The sequence below is a fragment of the Trichosurus vulpecula genome, chromosome 1, assembly GCF_011100635.1.
Source record: "Trichosurus vulpecula isolate mTriVul1 chromosome 1, mTriVul1.pri, whole genome shotgun sequence".
Taxonomy (NCBI): domain Eukaryota; kingdom Metazoa; phylum Chordata; class Mammalia; order Diprotodontia; family Phalangeridae; genus Trichosurus; species Trichosurus vulpecula.
Genome location: NC_050573.1, coordinates 49,656,465 through 49,674,786, shown reverse-complemented (window position 1 = coordinate 49,674,786; position 18,322 = coordinate 49,656,465). Strand labels below are relative to the sequence as shown.

The window sequence follows — 18,322 nt, the reverse complement described above, 5'->3', positions numbered from 1 at the left end:
ATACAGTCTCCTTAAAAGTCCAAGCCCACTTGCAAAACATTAAAAGGGAGGAGGAATGAAGCCTCAGCAGTATTACCTCATAAATAACAAAGAGCAGATGAGAAAATAATCTTCCAGAAAGGCTGACATGAGAATCAGCCCAATGATTCAAGAACACTGGTGACACTTAAAAGATGCGGCATGGAGAAGAATTCATCACCATTTTCATGGTAATCTATTTTCTTTTGGTCAACTCCCAATAAGCAAACAGCTTCTACCAATTCACACTGGCAGCTTCTGCAATTTACAGCCTTAGAAATGGAAAGACCTCAGAACTCTAACATACCCATCAATCAAGATTTCAAAAGAGCAGTGAGGAAAAACACACCTTCCCCTTCTTCAAACAAGCATTCTCAGATATGAGTAATGTGTTGATTTTTTTGTGTTTGATTATACACTTTAAAAAAAAGTCTTCTACTTAGGTGGCAGGATAGATTAGTGGACAGTATGAAAAAGAGCACCATTCTTTTAAATGCCCAGAACAAAAAAGTACAGAAGAGGATACAAATAGAGAATATTTTCGATGAATGAAGAAAGCAATTACTAATTCCTTACTACATGCAAAACACTGGGCTAAGCACTGAGGATACAAACAGAAAAGTCAGTCAGTCCCTGCTCTTAAGGAGCTCTAATTCTAACGGCAGACACATCACATATGGATGGAGGTTTCAGCTGTAAGTCAGAGGGAAAGGTCCCATGGTCCATAGGGCACAGTAGATGGTAATGCCTCCTCTTTAATGTCATTCCCACCGATAAAATGGTTTCAATTTCTGATGCTGAACCATGTGACAGTTCCAAGGACTTTGGGGACAAGAACTGTCTTTTCTGGATCATTGGTAGCTGTGTCTGTGGCCCCTGCAGGAGGAGGGCTGAAGGCACTGGCCTCACAATTTGATCTTCCCAGGACTCCTGGGCTTGGGGTCCTGGGGTGGCCCCATCAGGTGCCTCCTGTCTGTCCTTCTGGGGTCTGGCTGTTTCAGCAAGGCTGACCCAACTGCTGTGTGTGTGGCAGGTGTCTGACAGGTAGTGGGAAGGGCTGGCCCCTCTTCATAGGAGCCACATCCCCAGATGATGGCTGTGAAGGCTAAGCAGAAGCGTGGTTGAGGTAGAGCCAGTGCTGCCTATTCGCAAAACTCCATCTACCTGTTGGTAGCAGTTAGCCAATAGCTGGTTTTTGTTTTTGTTTTAAATTTAATAAATATTACTTTTTAGAACCTAGACACAACATGTTGGATACTCAACAATTATCTTTCTTGTTTTTCTTTGTATACTGAAATGTCCATTCTTGTTAATGACTGTTAAGTTAGAATTTAAAAAAGAAATGTTAATTTTTTTTTAAATCACCTGTGGTACTAAAAGGTGGCTGCAGTATATTATGAAACACTGCCCAGTATGTGTCTGAATAAAAAAAGAGGTGGACTGATCACGTAGCAAAAAAGAACAACAGAGGACATACCCCAAGTAACACAGAGGTACCATCCCTCCAAGAACCAGAGGACAACCTCTAGCACATTAAGTGGATCCTCTATGGTAGAATTAGGAAAAGTCATGAGTGATGCTCTGCCCTGGCAAACAGAACACCCACCCTACTCAAATCACGTTCTATGCACCAAAATAATCAACTTGTTGTAGAAAATTGCAAGATATTTATACTACAATTTAACATGGGTCCAATCAAACTTAAAAACCATGACTTAATATTAAAAATAAACAAATTGAATAAACTGAACACACATTCAATTGTAATATATTCTTAAGGCTTCTTAACTTCCACAGAGGCAGCTGTGTGGCACAGTGGATAGAATGCCAGGCCTGGAGTCAGGAAGACTCATCTTCTTGAATTCAAATCTGGCCTCAGACACTTAGTAGCTGTGTGATCCTGGGCAAGTCACTTAACTCGTCTCTTTTATCTATAAAATGAGCTGGAGAAGGAAATGGCAAACCACTCCAGTATCTTAGCCAAGAAAACCCCAAATAGATTCACAAAGAGTGGGACATAACTGAATAACAACAAAAACCTCTATCATCCTTATACAACTACAAAAGAGGGAAAAGATAAACTAAAAATTTTATATTACAGTATAAAAAATAAAATTCTTCACATGACCAATTATATTAACCTGACTATAATAATTTTTGCTAAAATAAAAAATGCTACAACTCATTAATCAACATTACTGCTCAATTTTCACATTTAATTATTTTAGCACAGCCCCCCGTATACCTTCCTACTCTTTCAACACCTCTTTCTGGATCAGATTTCCTGACATTATGAAAAAAGTCAGCTCTGTCTCGAGGTGGAGTCTTCCAAAGTCTGCGAAAATCTTCTGCCTAAAAAGAGAAAAATTCAAGTATTATGATAAACATTATCTGTTGTTTTACTAACCCAAGAAAACTTAAAAGTACAACTATTCTCTACAGGACATGTTACAAGCTCGGTAGGTATGGGAAAATTTACCAATTTCATTACAGTAAAAAATTCCAGGCTCCAAACATGGATATGATGAAACCCCTTGGCCAGAGAGAAGACACAACCCAACAAAGGCACCTGCTGTTCTGAGAAACAGCTATAAATTATGACCCTGATCTAACTTGGGAGGGGCTCTTTCTGAATTTTTAACCTCTCTCTGGCCTTGAATTAGTTAACGTTATTATCCTAGCCAAGTCACTCAAGTAAGCTTCCTAAGTAGCCATATGCCCTAGAGAAAGAAAAGCACAGCCACCGAGTGACTCCTTCCTAGGGGAACAAGTAAAATATTTCCGGTGGCCCAATATCATTCTCCTATTAGCCGCTTAAATAGAGAGATGAGGCCATTATTTTTACTCACAATATGGAAAATTTCAGAGCTTTCCATGGGATCACCATCTCCCCAACTGGAAAAAAACTAGCAACTCAGTTATCAGAATACTTGCTTGATCTATAGGAGCAAAGCTCTAATATAAGATGCTTCCATGATCACCCACCTTGGATGGGCTTAATGGCCCTGCAAAAGCTCTCACACTCAAAACAGGATCTTTTGGGCTGCTCCCAAATCGGGGTGTTGTTATGTGAGGACGCCCGTCTGCCTGATCTGAAGTCCATATGTCACCAATCACAGGAGACGAATTGTCTTCTGCCCTCAAGAGCGGCACATAATAATGACCTGAAGAAAAAAACAGTGCATTTTCACTTAAAACTCAGGATACGATGTTATACTACTTTTCTGATTAGTTGAAGCTTTCAAACAAATGTTTTTCCATGATAAAAACTACTCGATTCAAAACATGTCCATGATCTCATGACTAATGAAAAAGCAATTACAAAGAAAATTAAAACCATATTCATTGTTCCCTTTCAATGGAAGTTTTTTTGTACTTACATCTTCCCTCTCCTCACCTAGCATAAATCAGCATGAGTCCTCAGGTCCAGGCTCCTCATTCCCTTCTCCCAATATCTGATCGTGCTAGACTCAGATAAGAACCCTATAAAAACCCACCAGACTTGACTGGTATAAGAAAGAGTGTCCCATTCCCCCGGGGCCCCAGCAGGGGACCCAACTCTGTCTCGAAGCCCAGTGGACCTACTTCCATCCATTTTCCTGGTGGCCCTTCATTTTCTATTTCCCCTCAATAAGCTATTTTGCTTTATTGTCTTGTGTTGAGATATACATTTCCCTGTACTGAACGTTTGTTATTCCAAACCACCTCCCAAGTCTGAGTTAGGACTTGGGCCCACTTAGGCTCCAGGGTGAGAGTTCATTTGTGAAAAAGGCTGCCCAGGTATCATCTAACGAACAGGTAGGTACAGGCAGGTACTGAAGAAAAACCAGAGTTACTATTAAGACATACAAAACAATCTTATTTAAATAAGGGCTATGTAGTCCCCTACTTCGTTTTTTTGGGGGGGGAGTATCCACTTACTGACTCTCCCCTAAAGCCACCCTCTACTGACTTCTCAGGATACCAAGGTGACCCTTACTTCTAGAAGGGCCCTGCAGTGTAGTAGCAGCCCGGGATAAGTGCTATTGAGCTGGAAGGGTTTCAAGCATGGACCCAGCAACAGGTCAGTATATGATGACTTCTCTAAGACCAAGACCAGAGATGCTTATCACCTTGTCACTAGGTATTTAAATTTTGACCATAACTAACTCATAAAACCACTTAATGAAATGAGGAAGAGGAGCAATTTGCATCAGCAAACAAGGCACCCACATGACAGAAATTCTAGAAAAGTAACAACTCCTATCCAGGGAGCTTGGTAGCTAAAGTACTGGATGTGGAATGAGAAGGATTTAAGTTCAAATACTGCTTCAAGCATTTACTAGCTGTATGACCCTGAGCAAGTCGGTTGGTCAGTAAACATTTATTAAGTACCTGCTATGTGCCAGGAGCTGGGCTGAGCACTTTACAAACATTTTCTCATCTGATCCTCACAACGACACTGGAAATGTGCTATTATTATCATCCCCATTTCACAGTTGAAGAAACAGATACCTTCATCAAATCCAGTGGCCTTTCCTTCAGTCCTCATCCTCTTTCTTTGCTACACTGCAGAATAACACCTCCTTCCTTAAATGTTTTCTGCCCCTGGCTTCCCTTAGAGCATGCCAATGTCTCTCATCCTGTTCCTTCATGACTCCCCACAACCCAACAATCTTCCCTTTCAGGGCAAGAGACCCCTAAAGAGGTCTTTGGCCGCCTTCTTCCTCCACACTTTCCCCCTGGGTGATCCCATCCTACTCCCCAACACTACTTCCTGTGCAGATGACTTCCGATCCTACCTCTCCACAGTCTGTCTGGAATCATATGGTCTTATCAGAATAGTGGACTATGCAGCAATGATGAGCTGGTGACTTTGGGGAGCCACTTAACTTCTTGAGGAGTCAGTTTCATCACCTGTAAACCGAAGTTATACTAGATCGTCTCCAAAGCTCCTTCTCGTTCTAAAATGTGATGACTCCTGTCTGTGGCACTCACCTGCTTGAAAGGCAGGGGTCTTGATACAAGTTCCCTCCAACACTGATTTCAACTCCATGCTTCAAGTACCTACCTTTTAAATATTCTCTGATTTGCTCCTTCAACTTTGCAGATTTATCTTTACTTCTTTCACAAATTACCTGTTGAAAGATAAAGAAATAAGCAATATCTTAAATTCTATTGATTGTTTTTTGGACCATGAAATTGCTATGGAAAGAAAAAAGATCGATAATTCTAGCAGTGCATTTTGTTCTATACTAGACATAAAGAAACTTATGTCAGGATTTTCAAACATATCTTCCCTAAGTATGACATCTTAATAAATCTTTCTACCCAGACCAAACCCCATCTCTTTTCCTTAAATCTTTACTCATCTTCCTCCTCACGTCCTCACCCAAACATGGAAAAGATCTTCTCCTGGATCTGTCAGCACTGCTTGTGTTTATATAGGGCTTTAAAGTCTGTGAAGCACTTATCCCACTTGATCCTCACAACAACTCTGGGAGCCAAGCGCTATTATTACCCCCATTATACAAAGAAGGAAATTGAGGCATACAGCAGTGAAGTGACTTGCCCAAGGTCACACAACTAGGAAGTGCCTGAGGTAGGATTCAAAGTTAGGTCTTCCTGAGGCAGCTTGGTTGCAGTGTGTACAGCACTCGACATGGAGCGATGAAGAGCTGAGTTCAAATCTGTCCACACACAGGTGTGCCAGAAGGTGACACCAACATGTGAGAAGCTTTCTTCTCTTTCTCCTAACCCCATGAGGACACAGGTGGAACGCTTAGACTGTACACATGCCATCCTCACTACATGACCAATCTAGCACACTTCTCTAGTACTTTTTTACTCTAGTCAGTTCTGTGGGGCAGCTGGTACCCACTTTTCTACTCTATCTACTGCCCTCTGTGTGACATTTGTTTTCCAGGCTTTGGAGACTATTGTGTTCCATGTCTTGCAGTTATAGGTCACTCACTGGCAGAATGCTGGTATTAAAAAAGGGGTTCTTTGGTTCTGGGAGAAAAGGTCACCAAAAACACTGTACGATTCCCCAAAGGCAATCCAGCCTGCTCTCCTCCTCTTTCACTCTGGCCAAGGCTTTTGGATGAGAGAAGTCTCATGCCCTTATAGCATAGATTATTTCCTTTCAAAAAGAATGCTTAGACTCTAGATGCTGTTTGTCCTTCATTCCTGAAGAGGACCATGACATCAGGGAGGTGATACCGTGACTTGAAAGTGAACTGGATTTCAGTGAGGGAGGGCTGTGCAGAGTCACCAGCCTCACTTTCTTCTCTGGAGCCATCTAGGTCCAGTGGCCAGGTAGGATGCAGTGGGAGACCTTGGCCTTTTTAAAATAAGGTCTTTAACAAGTCTCAGTCTGACTGAGGCAATGCCCATTCAAAGATTAAGCCTAGGTAAAAATCAATCTGAGAGGGGAAGACTCTCAGGGTTGGCCAAAACAGAAACAACAGCTATTTATATTCACTCTGAGCCAGTCAGGGCCCAAACAATGACCAGGTGGGGCTTAGGTTGGTACCTGTTGTTGGCCAATCAAAGAGAGCCAGAGTGATCTGGGTTTAAGGCATGGTCCTCAAGAAAGAACTCTAGCCTATAAATCCCAAGATATCTTGCAAGGTTTCAGCAAACAAGAAGAGAAAGAAAGAGAAAGAAGGAAAGCAAGAAAGGAAGGAAGAAAAGAAAGAAAGAAGCTGTGCTGCCCAACTGGCTAGTTCCACTGGGGTTCCCAGTTGTTGTTTGTCCTTCCCTCTCAAAGAGGACCATGACCTCAGGAAGGTGAAGCCATGACATGCAAGTGAACTGGATTTAAGTGAGGGAGGGCTGTGCTAAGTCATCAGTCTCACTTTCTCCTCTGGAGACATAGGAGGAGGTATCTTGTTCCCTAGAATCAAAAACAGGCAGAACAGCAGATGCAAAGCAGGGTGAGGTGTGAGTCCAGTTTCTGCCCTTAATAAAAAAAAGATATTGCCCTCCAATAAGAGAGGAAAAGTAGCTGAGGGAGGAGTTAACTTAGCAGCATGGTATTAAAGTTTAGAAGCTATGAGCTCATCCCGGAAGGGGCATGTTGTCCCATGGAGCTGGAACCAAGAAGGGCTGCAGATGCAAAGTAGCATGAGCCATTCCACATATATAATATACACATGTACATATATTACCCACAATTTACTCTGTACATATCTTGTTTGTGTAGAGTTGTTTGCTTGTTATCTCCCACGTTAGAGAGTGAGCTCCTTAAGAGAAGGGACTGTTTTTTCCATTTCTTTGCATCCCTAGTGCTTAGCACAGTGCCTGGCACAGAGTAGGCGCTTAATAAATGCTTACTGACTAAATGACAGAGGGAAGAGGCTGCTTTCTGTTTCCATACCTACATCACCTTGATAAGCACCCTGAACACAGAAGGAGCTTACTAAATGTTTGCAGAACCTAATATGATAAGAATATGGGCACCTCAGTGCCACCAATTACCAAGAATGGAAAATGCCCAGTATGTTCTACTGGACCAATGAGCAAAAGTTTCACATACCAAAAACAATTCATGGTCGAGTTCACAAATAAATAATACTGCAACTAATTATTAAATTTAATGGTTAACTTACATCTTCAGGAGTTTGTAAATATCTGTTTCTAGGATGTTTTATAATACCAGGGTGTGACGAAAGTACATTGACCACATCTGCGTTACCAAATTTGCAAGCAAAATGCAAAGGAGTATCATTTCCCTAAAATAAAGGCAAAGACACACTTTAGCATTTCCACTTATATATTAACTGCCTCACAGAGTTGCTGTAAGAATAAAGTAATGTAATGTTAAAATGCCATAAGACACATGTGCCCCCCATGGCAATCTCTACATAACAGTTACTCAATAAATATTAGTTGATTGACTGATAAACTACTGTGTGAATTCAAGAAATAAAGTTTTACTGATGGACAACTGTAAAGGTAGGACAGAATTTAGCAGTCTAAAACTCTGAAAAATTTCTGGCATATACGATTCTTTTCCTGATAATAATCCCCTCCACCTTTAAGAGATCCAACAATAATGAAAGAACAATGGTCATCCAGCACTTTACTAGAAAACTCCAGACTGTAAAGTTTTTATGTTAACCCAAAGCAAACATAAGTCTTAATAACCTATCCTTGTGCTGAAACCAACCGAAATGAAGACAAACTTTGTGGAGAATAAGCCCTGCAGTTACAAAAGGGAAGTTGCTGCTCCTGATGGGAGGTTTTGTGGGAGAAAGTTCTATTACATTTAAAGCTTTATTTGTGTAAAGCCCTGACCTTTCATTCATTTATAAGTCTTACAAAAAAGAACAAAGTAATATGTTCCTAAAGACCTCCTTCACTAAGCTCTCTATTCATCTGTTGTCATCAGTTACCTTTTCGTGAGTATATGTCCTGTCTCCCCGACTGTGCTATAAAATCCTTAAGGACAGAGACTATATCTTATCTTATTCATCAAACACCTCATAGTATGGGGAAACAGAGTAGGCACACAATAAGCATCTAACAATCAGTAATGGGCACCCCAAGTTTTCCTACATAAACTGTGGATCCCAACCCCATATTTGTTAAAGAAGCACTGAGGGGGTTGCTACTGGAAAGCCCTGCTAGAGACAAGACGACTAGTTTTTATCTTATAAAAGATAGCTGAACAAAAAAGGACAAACTCACCGTTTTATCAGGAGTGTTAAGATAAAGGTCAACAATATATCGAATCCGCTCCTGCAACATGACCTCATCATCATCTGGATACATAAGTCGCATAAATTCAGGATTTTCCAAAGTGTCTAAAATCAATTGGCAGATACGAGCCTGATTCTCTTTGGTGGCCACATGCATGACATTGTACCTACATCCTTCCTGAAACAAAACTGCACATTATATGTCATCTGAAACTTAAAACAAGTACCCCTCATTTCACTGTAAATTGCACCTGTTCTCATTACCGAAAAAGGCGATAAGCGATCACTTTTACATCCAGCATGGTGACGGTTCAATTGATGATGTCCATGATGAAAACAGGCTCACCTGTACTATTGTTGGGTTGTCCCCAGAGCCAATCAGATAGCGTGGGTTATTCCAGATAAGTTCCGCAAACATAGCTTCATCCCCCTTCTCCACAGCCTTTCGGAGTCTGGCAGTCAGGTCTTGTGTACGAGGACTTTTAAAACTGTTTGCTCGCTCTTTGTTAACTGATTCAGACTCAGGTGAGCATAAACCATCTGTCATCAAAATGCAAAATTCAGAGTGTTCCAAAATAGTCTCTTTGGATTTAATTTTCAATTTGGGGAGGAAATTCCGTAACAAATACTAACAACCAACCACTGCATCATGTGTGCAAGGTACCCATGACTTAAAATGTTTCATGTATAGCTTGTCTGTCTCATGGTGGAAGTCACCCTTCAGACTAGTCCTCTCAGAGCCTCCTTCCCACTCTACAATGGGCCCAGATGACATGCAAATAAAGAGATGGGGGCCACTTCTCCAATAGGGTCATATAACAAGTCTGGAGGAGGAGAAGGGAAATGGCTCTCCTTTTATGAGGAGGGCAATCAGATTACTAGGGCATGAATGGCTCCAGTTAGGACTACAGAATCTAGCTTACCCTTCCACTACAGCCCTTGGAATTAGAAACCATCCTGCTTGGCCCCAAAGAATATGGCTGTTGACCAGCACACCTACTTATTGAAATATGGAAAATCATTAAATGTACCAGAAAAGAGAATCTCAAATATTTCTGAGTAAAAGCCAGGATTTTAAAAGACAAATACCAAAGGTTTTACCCACCTTGATTAAAAAATGGTCCTGTTTTCACTGGAGAGAGAGGAAAGCAAGTTTTGCTTGGGGATGGAAAGTAATCACAGATTCCTTTAGCAAACTTCTCAGCATCTTCTCTGTTTGAGAAAGCTTTAAATCGAGACCCTTTGATCATTTTGACAGCTTGCAAAGCTTCCTTCTTATCCTCATAAACATGAATCCTTTCTAGATAAGAAAACACGAACGTTAACAGGAGATACCACAATCCAACAACCTAATTCACTCCTTAGCACCCCTCTGTTTTAAATAAAATTTATCTTAAAATTAGCCTACTGGTTTTCCTCTAAAATTTTTTCCTAGGCAAAAAAAAAAAGGCCCTATACAAAACAAAATACCAACCCCAAAAAGAAGCCTGAGCTACTTGCTATTTATGATATCTTTGGGCGAGAAACCAGATGTCTCTAGGTCTCAGTTCCTTCTCTGTAAAATGAAAAAACTGGACAAGATAATGTCTGAGATCCCCATTAGCTCTAAGGTCATGATCCCATGAGATTCAATGCCTGTGACCCTTCAGTCCTATTTATGGTCCTATTGCCTTGATTCTTAGATGATGCACAGTGGCATTAGATGACACATTTTACTTCATCACAGACTGGAAAAAGGCCCTGCTATTTATTTTGGTTTCATAAGTACAGAAGATAAGTAAACTCACTGGCTGCTTTACCTACACAGAATAGTCTTCCTTTCAGGAGAATGATAATGAGGTCTTGGTCCAAATTGGATTCACCCCTTCTTTTCATCCTCATACTGCCAATCCAAAGGCATTTTAGAGAAGGGATTTACAATGAATACCGTTATTATTTATCAATATCATAAATATATCTTAGTATTTAGTACTAAAATGAAATGCTTGATGATTACGACTGCGACTGTACAGTCTCATCATCTGATCCCATCTCCGGTAAAACCAAGGCTTTTTATCCTATTGCCTTAGTTCTTGGAATATATATGATTACATGGATGACAGTGAGCACTACGGGGCTATTCTTTGAAAAGGTGGGGAGTGTAAAGGAAGAGATCAGGATAGTTGAAAGAAATGAGAGAGTAGCAAAAGTAGATGGAGTAGAGGCAGGAGAACTAGGGGTGGAGGGGCTTGAAAGATGGATGGGATTGGGGAATGAACTCCAAACAGTAGGAACAATATTAGTGAAAATTTAAAAAGTGGATTCTTTATTTTTTTTGTCTGTGTTTTCTTTTACAACATGACTAATATGGAAATACGTTTTGCATGACTGCACATATATAACATATCAAATTGCTTGGCATCTCAAGGAGGAGCTAAGGGGGAGCAAGGGAATTTGGAACTCAAAATTAAAATGAATGTTGAAAATTGTTTTTACATGTTTTTAGGGAAAAATTAAATGCTATTTTTAAAAAAAGTGGAAATAAGTATGGTATATTTGGAGTTGCACTTGATGGGAACAGAGGACATATGCTGGGGAGAAACAGGAAATAAATATGGGCACACAGACGGAAATCTGGTTACAGAGGGCCTTGGAAGCTAGACAAAGAAGTCTGAACTTGAAGAAAACAATTTAGATTTAAGAGCAGGGTAATAATATGATGACAGAGTATGGAAAGAAGAGGTAAATCCAAGCACTAGAAAGAAAGAATTTATGATGAATACCATTACAAAGTTTTCTATAATAAAATATGGTGCATAATCCAATAGCTGGTGCATTATACAACAGCATTAATTTGGCTACACATCAGTTTTCTAAAAAGATACAGGACAACTAATGTTTCCTCCAGGCTCTACTAAAAATAGGCAACTTTATTTTTTTTTTTTAAGAAATACCCCTTGTTTATTGGTGTTAACAATCAACAGGCAATTAAGTACTTTCTATATTGGTAAAATGCAGTGTTTGCCTTTGGGTGGAGAAACAATCCCTTTCTTTTCCTCTTATCAGTCATGCCTTACTACTTTTAACACGGGGGTGGGGTGGAGGGGAACCACCCCCGGCCCACCCATCAAAACAGGATCCAAAAAAGACCTACAAGCTTAATGGAGGAAAGGAACAGGGATGAAGGTATCTCTTACACCTCTCCTCATGTTCAAATAGTCTCTTCTCATAGTATGTTAAGAGAAGTGTTTTGAACATGAGAGTAAGACAGCTTACAGCCTCACGGTTTAGACCAGGTCGGCTGGTCTAATCTCTTTATTTTACAGATGAGGACCAGAGTGGTTCTGTAACCTGCCCAAGAGGTCCTATAGGGAGGAGGCAGCAGAGTCAGGATCTAAACTTCCAGCCATCTTTCCATTGGTCCATGCTGCCCCCAGAGGCCAGTCATAACTGCATCATGTGTACAATTAAATATGGCAGAATTTTTCAATAAAATAACTGGGATTTCTCAAAGAGTTGATTACAATGGGATTTTCCTGTATTCTTTCTTGGGTGGTCTTTGAAGTAACCTAGGATTTCAAAGTATTTCCTAATGTAATCGAGTTATCTATCTTGTCATAAATGATTAGTTTAAATAAAATTTTACTCCCATCAACTAATATTAAATTATGATAGAAAATTGTGAAATGCTGAAATAATGGATACATTACACATTGATTTATCTTAAATGAAATAAAATCTAGATTTCCTATTTTATCTTTTTGGTAATCTTTTACTAATTACTTATCCACTCTATAGTACTGTACTTCTAGGAAAATAAAAATAACTCAAGAAGAAACTGCACATCAAAAACTCCTACAAAAGGAAAAGATTATTTTGGTTAATAAAACAGAAATACTTTAAAATTACCATTTCTTGCTAGGACATCATCATAAACTGGACATACTCCATAGTACAGAGGAGGATCTTTGGATGGCACTGAGACATCTTTCTGTGAGTCAGTGTCAGCCATTCCTCCAAGTGGCAGAGAACAGGTCTTGTGAATTAAAGCATCCTCTTCTGGAGGATTCAAACCCATATTATAACCAAAATCTCTGTCTTCAGATAAACTGGTATACTTTGCTGGGTTTAGCACAGTAGACTTCAAAGTCTGTTTTGTTGTTTGATTAATAGCAACATTTTCTGCAGCTTGATCTGAAGAGGATAAATATACTTCTTCAGCTCCTCCTTGTTGCTCCAGCAAAGCCTGAGCCAGCTTTTTTTCAAAAATGGACCTTGTTGTTGATGTAATAGGCCCACATTTGAGTCCTGCTTTGACAATTTCTTCTCTAAGATCATCTGGATTCAGACCTTTCAGTCTGTCCAAAATAACATCCATTGATAGTTTACCTAAGGACAAGATTACAAAAATTACACAAGTTGAAAATATACCTTTTTTACCTGCTGATTGTAACGTTTTATCATTTTGAAATGTTATTAGCTTCTGTTTGCTACTATCAGGTATTGTTACATAAAGTACTAATCAGTATATTCATTATGGTTCCTTTTATCTATTATCAAGACAAGTCATAACTTTAAGATATCTTCTTTCTAACCTGTGAAGACTTACACAATGCTAAGTGAAGTGAGCAGAACCAGGAGAACATCGTACACAATAATAACAACCCTGTGTGATGTCCAACTATATGGTAGACTTAGCTCTTCTCAGCAATGCTAGACAATGATCTAAGACAATACCAAAAGACTCATGATGGAAAATGCTATCCACATCCAGAGAAAGAACTATGGAGTCTGAATGCAGCTTACTATTTTTTTTCCCCTTTCTCATGGTTTTTCCCTTTTGTTTTAATTCTTCTTTCACAGCATGAGTAATGTGGAAATATGTTTAATAAGATTATACATGTATAACCCATATCAGATTGCATGCCATCTTGGAGGGGGAAGAGGAGGAAGGGAGAAAAAAATTTGCAACTCAAAATCTTATAAAAGTGAATGATGAAATGTAAATTCCAATTACATGTGATTGGAAATAAATAAAATATATATATATATATATATATATATAATCTATCTATCTATCTCCTTTCTTACTATGTGTCTATACATGAAAGTGTTGGTTCAAATTTTTGGTATATAAAATTTAAGCTAAGTTCAGTTTCATTTATTCAAAATCATTCATTTCTTCAATGATCACTGAGTGCCCACTATACATAGGGCATAGATTTACAGACTTGAAAGTCGGAAGGGACACTTAAAGATCATCTAGTCCTGCTGCATCATTTTATAAACTCACAGAGGTTGTCACTGGCCAAAGCTGACATTAAAAACCAGGTAACTTCACTCTCAATTATGTAGAGATCACTGAAACTCTTTACCACAAAATAAAACCACACAAAACTACCATAACTGCTTAATACAACAAAAGTTCTAAGTTTACACAAGAGTGACCTTCAACACAATATTTCTATTTCAAGATGAGAAGCAGCATAGCACAATGGAAAGGCCAGCCCTAAGAGGGTCAGGAGGCCACATAACTCAAGCTCTCTGTATGGTAACTGCCAGCAGTGTGCCCATGGATGAGTTACTCATCTTCTCAATATTCTCAGGCAAATCTCTAAGACTAGTAATTTATCGACGAATCGATCAAGAAATATTTATGACATACCTACCACGTCCCAGGCACTGTGCTGAGCTCCAGAAACACAGGAAGAGGAAAAAGATAGTCCGTGCCTTCAAAGACCCGACAATTATAAAGTAAGCTATATGGAGGATAAATAGGAAATAACCGAAAGAGCGGCTGGGGAAGACTTCTAGTAAAAAATGGGTTTTCTGTAAGAAGCCAGAGTAGTCCATAGTCTGAGCAGGGGAGGGAGAGAATTCCTGGCAAGGGGGTCAGGCAGAGATTGCCTGGAGCCAAGAGATGGAGCGTACCTTGTTCCTGGAATAGCCATGAGGCCAGTGTCACTGGATTGAAGAGCAGACTTAAGGGAGTAAGGTATAAGAAGACTAGAAAAGAAGGGGAGGGCTAGGTTTTAAAGAGTCAAACTGAACATTTGTATTGGCTGCTGGAGGCCATAGGGAGTCAGTGGAGTTCAAGTAAAGGGGTGACATGACTGGACCTAGATTTTAGGAAATCACTTTAGTGGCTGAATGGAAGATGGATTGGAATGGGAAGGGACTTGAGGCAGGTGGACCTATCAGGAAGGCAATTTCAATAGTCCAGGTATAAGGTGATCAGGGCCTGCATGAGGGTAGTGGTTGCATCAGGAGAGAGAATATTTGAAAGAGACTGAAAAGGTGAAATCAAGAGGCGCTGGCAATATATTGGATATGGGGGCGGGGGGAGATGAGAAAGAGGTGTCAAGGATAACTACTAGGTTGTGAGCCTAATGGACTGAAAGGATGGCATTGCCCTCTATACTAATAAAGGGGGAGGGCTTGAGGGGAAAGAATGAGTTCCACATATAAATAGATGTAGATATATGAGTTACCAATGACACTGGTGAAGGGATTCTCCACACTAGAAGTTCCTTACCCTGATAAAATCATAGGTCTGAATTGTATATCCATTCCCTAAAAATACTAACCATAATTCTCTAAATATTTCTTTTTGAATGTAAAATTCTAAACAGGTGGTTAGGAATGATTGCCAACATTACAGATCTTCAACTGAGTGCTTATGCTAAATAATTTATCACCTAAAAAGATTTTTGTCTAAAAATTAGTAACTACGGATGAAAAACATACTCGAAGGTCTAAAGTCCTGGGAGTGTGATTTGTATTTGGTTAATTCAATCCAAATAAATGATGTTGAACAGAACTGAACTTGTTAAGTATTCAGGCCTTAGGTTCTTCTTTCATTTTAGTGCTACTCAAATAATTCCCAGGCTATTAACAATGAAGAAAATAGAAAAAGAAATTGAAGGAATAAGCAGAGGTAAAAAGGAAACAAAACTATCACTTTTTGCAGATGATATGATGGTCTATTTAGAGAATCCTAGAGAGACAACTAAAAAACTAACTGAAAAAATTAACGGGTTTGGCAAAGTTGCATGATGTAAGGTAAATCCACCTAAATCATCACTGAAATTTCTGTACCAACAAAACCCATTTGGAAAAGACAGCAAGAGAAATTACATTTAAAATATGGACAATATAAAGTATTTGGGAGTCCACCTGCCAAGACAAACATAGGAACCATATGAACACAATTAAAAAACACTCTTATAACACTTATGAGATCTAAAATAAGTAGTGAAATATTAATTGCTAGATCAAACTAATATATCAGAAATGATAATACTACCTAAATGTATTTGCTTATTCAGTGGCATATCAAACTATCAAAAATTACTACCCAGAAAAAATAATAAAATTCAACTGGAGGAACAAAACGTCATGAGTGTCAAGGGAGAGCGCAGGTAGGTGTCGAAGTGGATAGAGTACTGGCCCTGGAGTCAGGGATAGAGTACTGGCCCTGGAGTCAGGAGGACCTGAGTTCAAATCTGAACTCAGACACTGGATACTTACTAGCAATGTGACCCTGGGGCAAGTCACTTAACCTCGACTGCCTCACCAAAAAAGGAGCATCAAGGGAATCAATCAAAAAAAAAAAAAAAAAAAAAGGGAAGGAAGGAGGTCTAACAGTCCCAGATCTCACACTAAACTACAAAGCTGTTATCATCAAAACAATGACACTGGGTAAGAAAAAGAAAGGTCGATCAGTAAAACATACAAGGTACAAAATATACAGAAGCAAAAAAGCGCAATAACCTAGTGTTTGATAAATCCAAAGATCCTAGTTACTAGGACAAGAACTCACTAATCAACAAATGCTGTTCAGAAAATCGGAAAGTAGTCTGGCAGAAATAAGGTACAGACCAACACTTCACACCATATACCAAAATAAGTTCAAAATGGGTACATGATTTAGACATAAAGAATGACATCTTAAACAAATAAGTGGAACATGGAAGAAATTACTTATCAGATCTATGGATAAGGAAGAGCTCATGACAGAACAAGAAAGATGGAGGTAAAATGGATAATTTTACTTATATCAAACTTAAAAGGTTTTGTACAATGTTTACTCTATATCAGATTGCTTGCCACCTTGGGGAGGGAGAAGAGAAGGGAGGGAGAAAAAATTTGGAACTCAAAATCTTATAAAAGTGAATGCTGAAAATTCTTAAATGTAAATAGAAAAAATAAAATACTATTAAGTGTGGGGGACGGAGTATTTGAACAAACAAATCCAATGCAGCTAAAATTAGAAGAAAAGCAGTAAACTAGGAAAAACATTATTGCAGCAAGTTTCTCTGATAAAGGTTTCATTTCTAAAATGTATCAGGAGTGGCAGCTATACAGGATGGTAGATAGCACACCATATCTGGCATCAGGAGGACCTGAGTTCAAATTGGGCCTCAGATACTTACTAGTTGTGTGACTCTGGGCAAGTCACTTAACCCTGACTGCTTCCCAAAAAAATCTGATAAACGGTCAAAGATATGAATAGGCATTTGTCAGAGGCAGAAATCCACACTAACAATTGCCATATGAAAAAATGCTTTAAGTCACTAATAAAGAAATGCAAACTAAAACAACTCTGAAGTACCACTTCACACATACATCAGACTGGTTAAGATGACAAAAAAAAAAAAGGAAAATGACAAATGCTGGAGGGGCTGTAGGAAAACAGGAACACTAACGCTCACTGGTGAAGCTGTATTTCGAACTATGACCAAAAAACTTCTAAACTGTGCATACCATTTGAACCAGTGATACTGACACTAGGTCTATATCCCAAAGAAATGAAAGAAAGAGGAAAAAGACCCATATGTGCAAAAATACTTCTCAATCAATTGGAGAATCGATGAACAAGTAATGGGGTGTGTGTGTGTGTGTGTAACACTATTGTGCTATAAGGAATGAAGGGGATAGTTTCAGAAAACTCTGGGAAAACTTGCATGGACTGTTGCAAAGTGAAATGAGCAGAACCAGAAAAATTTATAAAGAAGCAACAGCATTACAAGATAAAAAACTTTGAAAGACAGTAATTCTGATCTACACAATGATCAATCACAGTTCAAAGGACTCATGATGAAGCATGTTGCCCACCTCCAGAGAGAGAGCTAATGAACTCGAGGGAGCATATTTTCTTCTTTCTTTTTCTTCATTTTTTTTTTTGGACATAGGTAATGCAGGAAATCACTTTGCATCGCCATGCACATTTATAATGGGTTTTGTTTTTCTTGACTTCTCAATGGGTGAGAGAGGGGTAGAGAAAAGGGGAGAATTTGGTAAAAATAACTGAATTTTTAAAAAAGAAAAATAAAGGAAAAAAATTAATAAGCAGAGTAGTATGGTTAAATGAGAAACAGGAGACCGGGCCCCCAGTCCCAGTACTGTTACTAACTACTTGCATGATTCAGAGAGTAAACCAAACGGTCGGGCCTCAACTTCTTCATGTGCAAAATAAGAGTTAGATTAGATGATCTCTAGTCCCTTGATCAAGGCCTAAAATTTTGTAAGAAGCAATTTCCAGTTTTATGTACAACAAATGCAACCTAATCTTTCAAGCTAAAAAGGTAAAAGTCTTGTAGAATGTTTCTCTGCACTTTAGTTCACCAAAGAGAAGGGTT

General features: G+C 39.1%; 1 protein-coding gene across 2 annotated transcripts in view; it reads right to left on the bottom strand.

Annotated features, from left to right (window-relative positions):
* Positions 1 to 18,322, bottom strand: part of ANKLE2 (ankyrin repeat and LEM domain containing 2) — a 41,928-nt gene that overhangs the window by 9,986 nt on the left and 13,620 nt on the right. Inside the window, exons 2-9 of one of the 2 annotated variants that reach the window (XM_036764728.1) lie at positions 12,591 to 13,070; positions 9,808 to 10,002; positions 9,049 to 9,242; positions 8,692 to 8,880; positions 7,611 to 7,733; positions 5,069 to 5,135; positions 3,004 to 3,182; positions 2,264 to 2,370 (exon numbers count right to left, since the gene is read on the bottom strand). In XM_036764728.1, coding sequence (XP_036620623.1) covers positions 2,264 to 2,370; positions 3,004 to 3,182; positions 5,069 to 5,135; positions 7,611 to 7,733; positions 8,692 to 8,880; positions 9,049 to 9,242; positions 9,808 to 10,002; positions 12,591 to 13,070 — 1,534 coding nt within the window. The remainder of the gene's footprint in view (positions 1 to 2,263; positions 2,371 to 3,003; positions 3,183 to 5,068; positions 5,136 to 7,610; positions 7,734 to 8,691; positions 8,881 to 9,048; positions 9,243 to 9,807; positions 10,003 to 12,590; positions 13,071 to 18,322) is intronic. The other variant, XM_036764734.1, reaches the window with a different exon arrangement.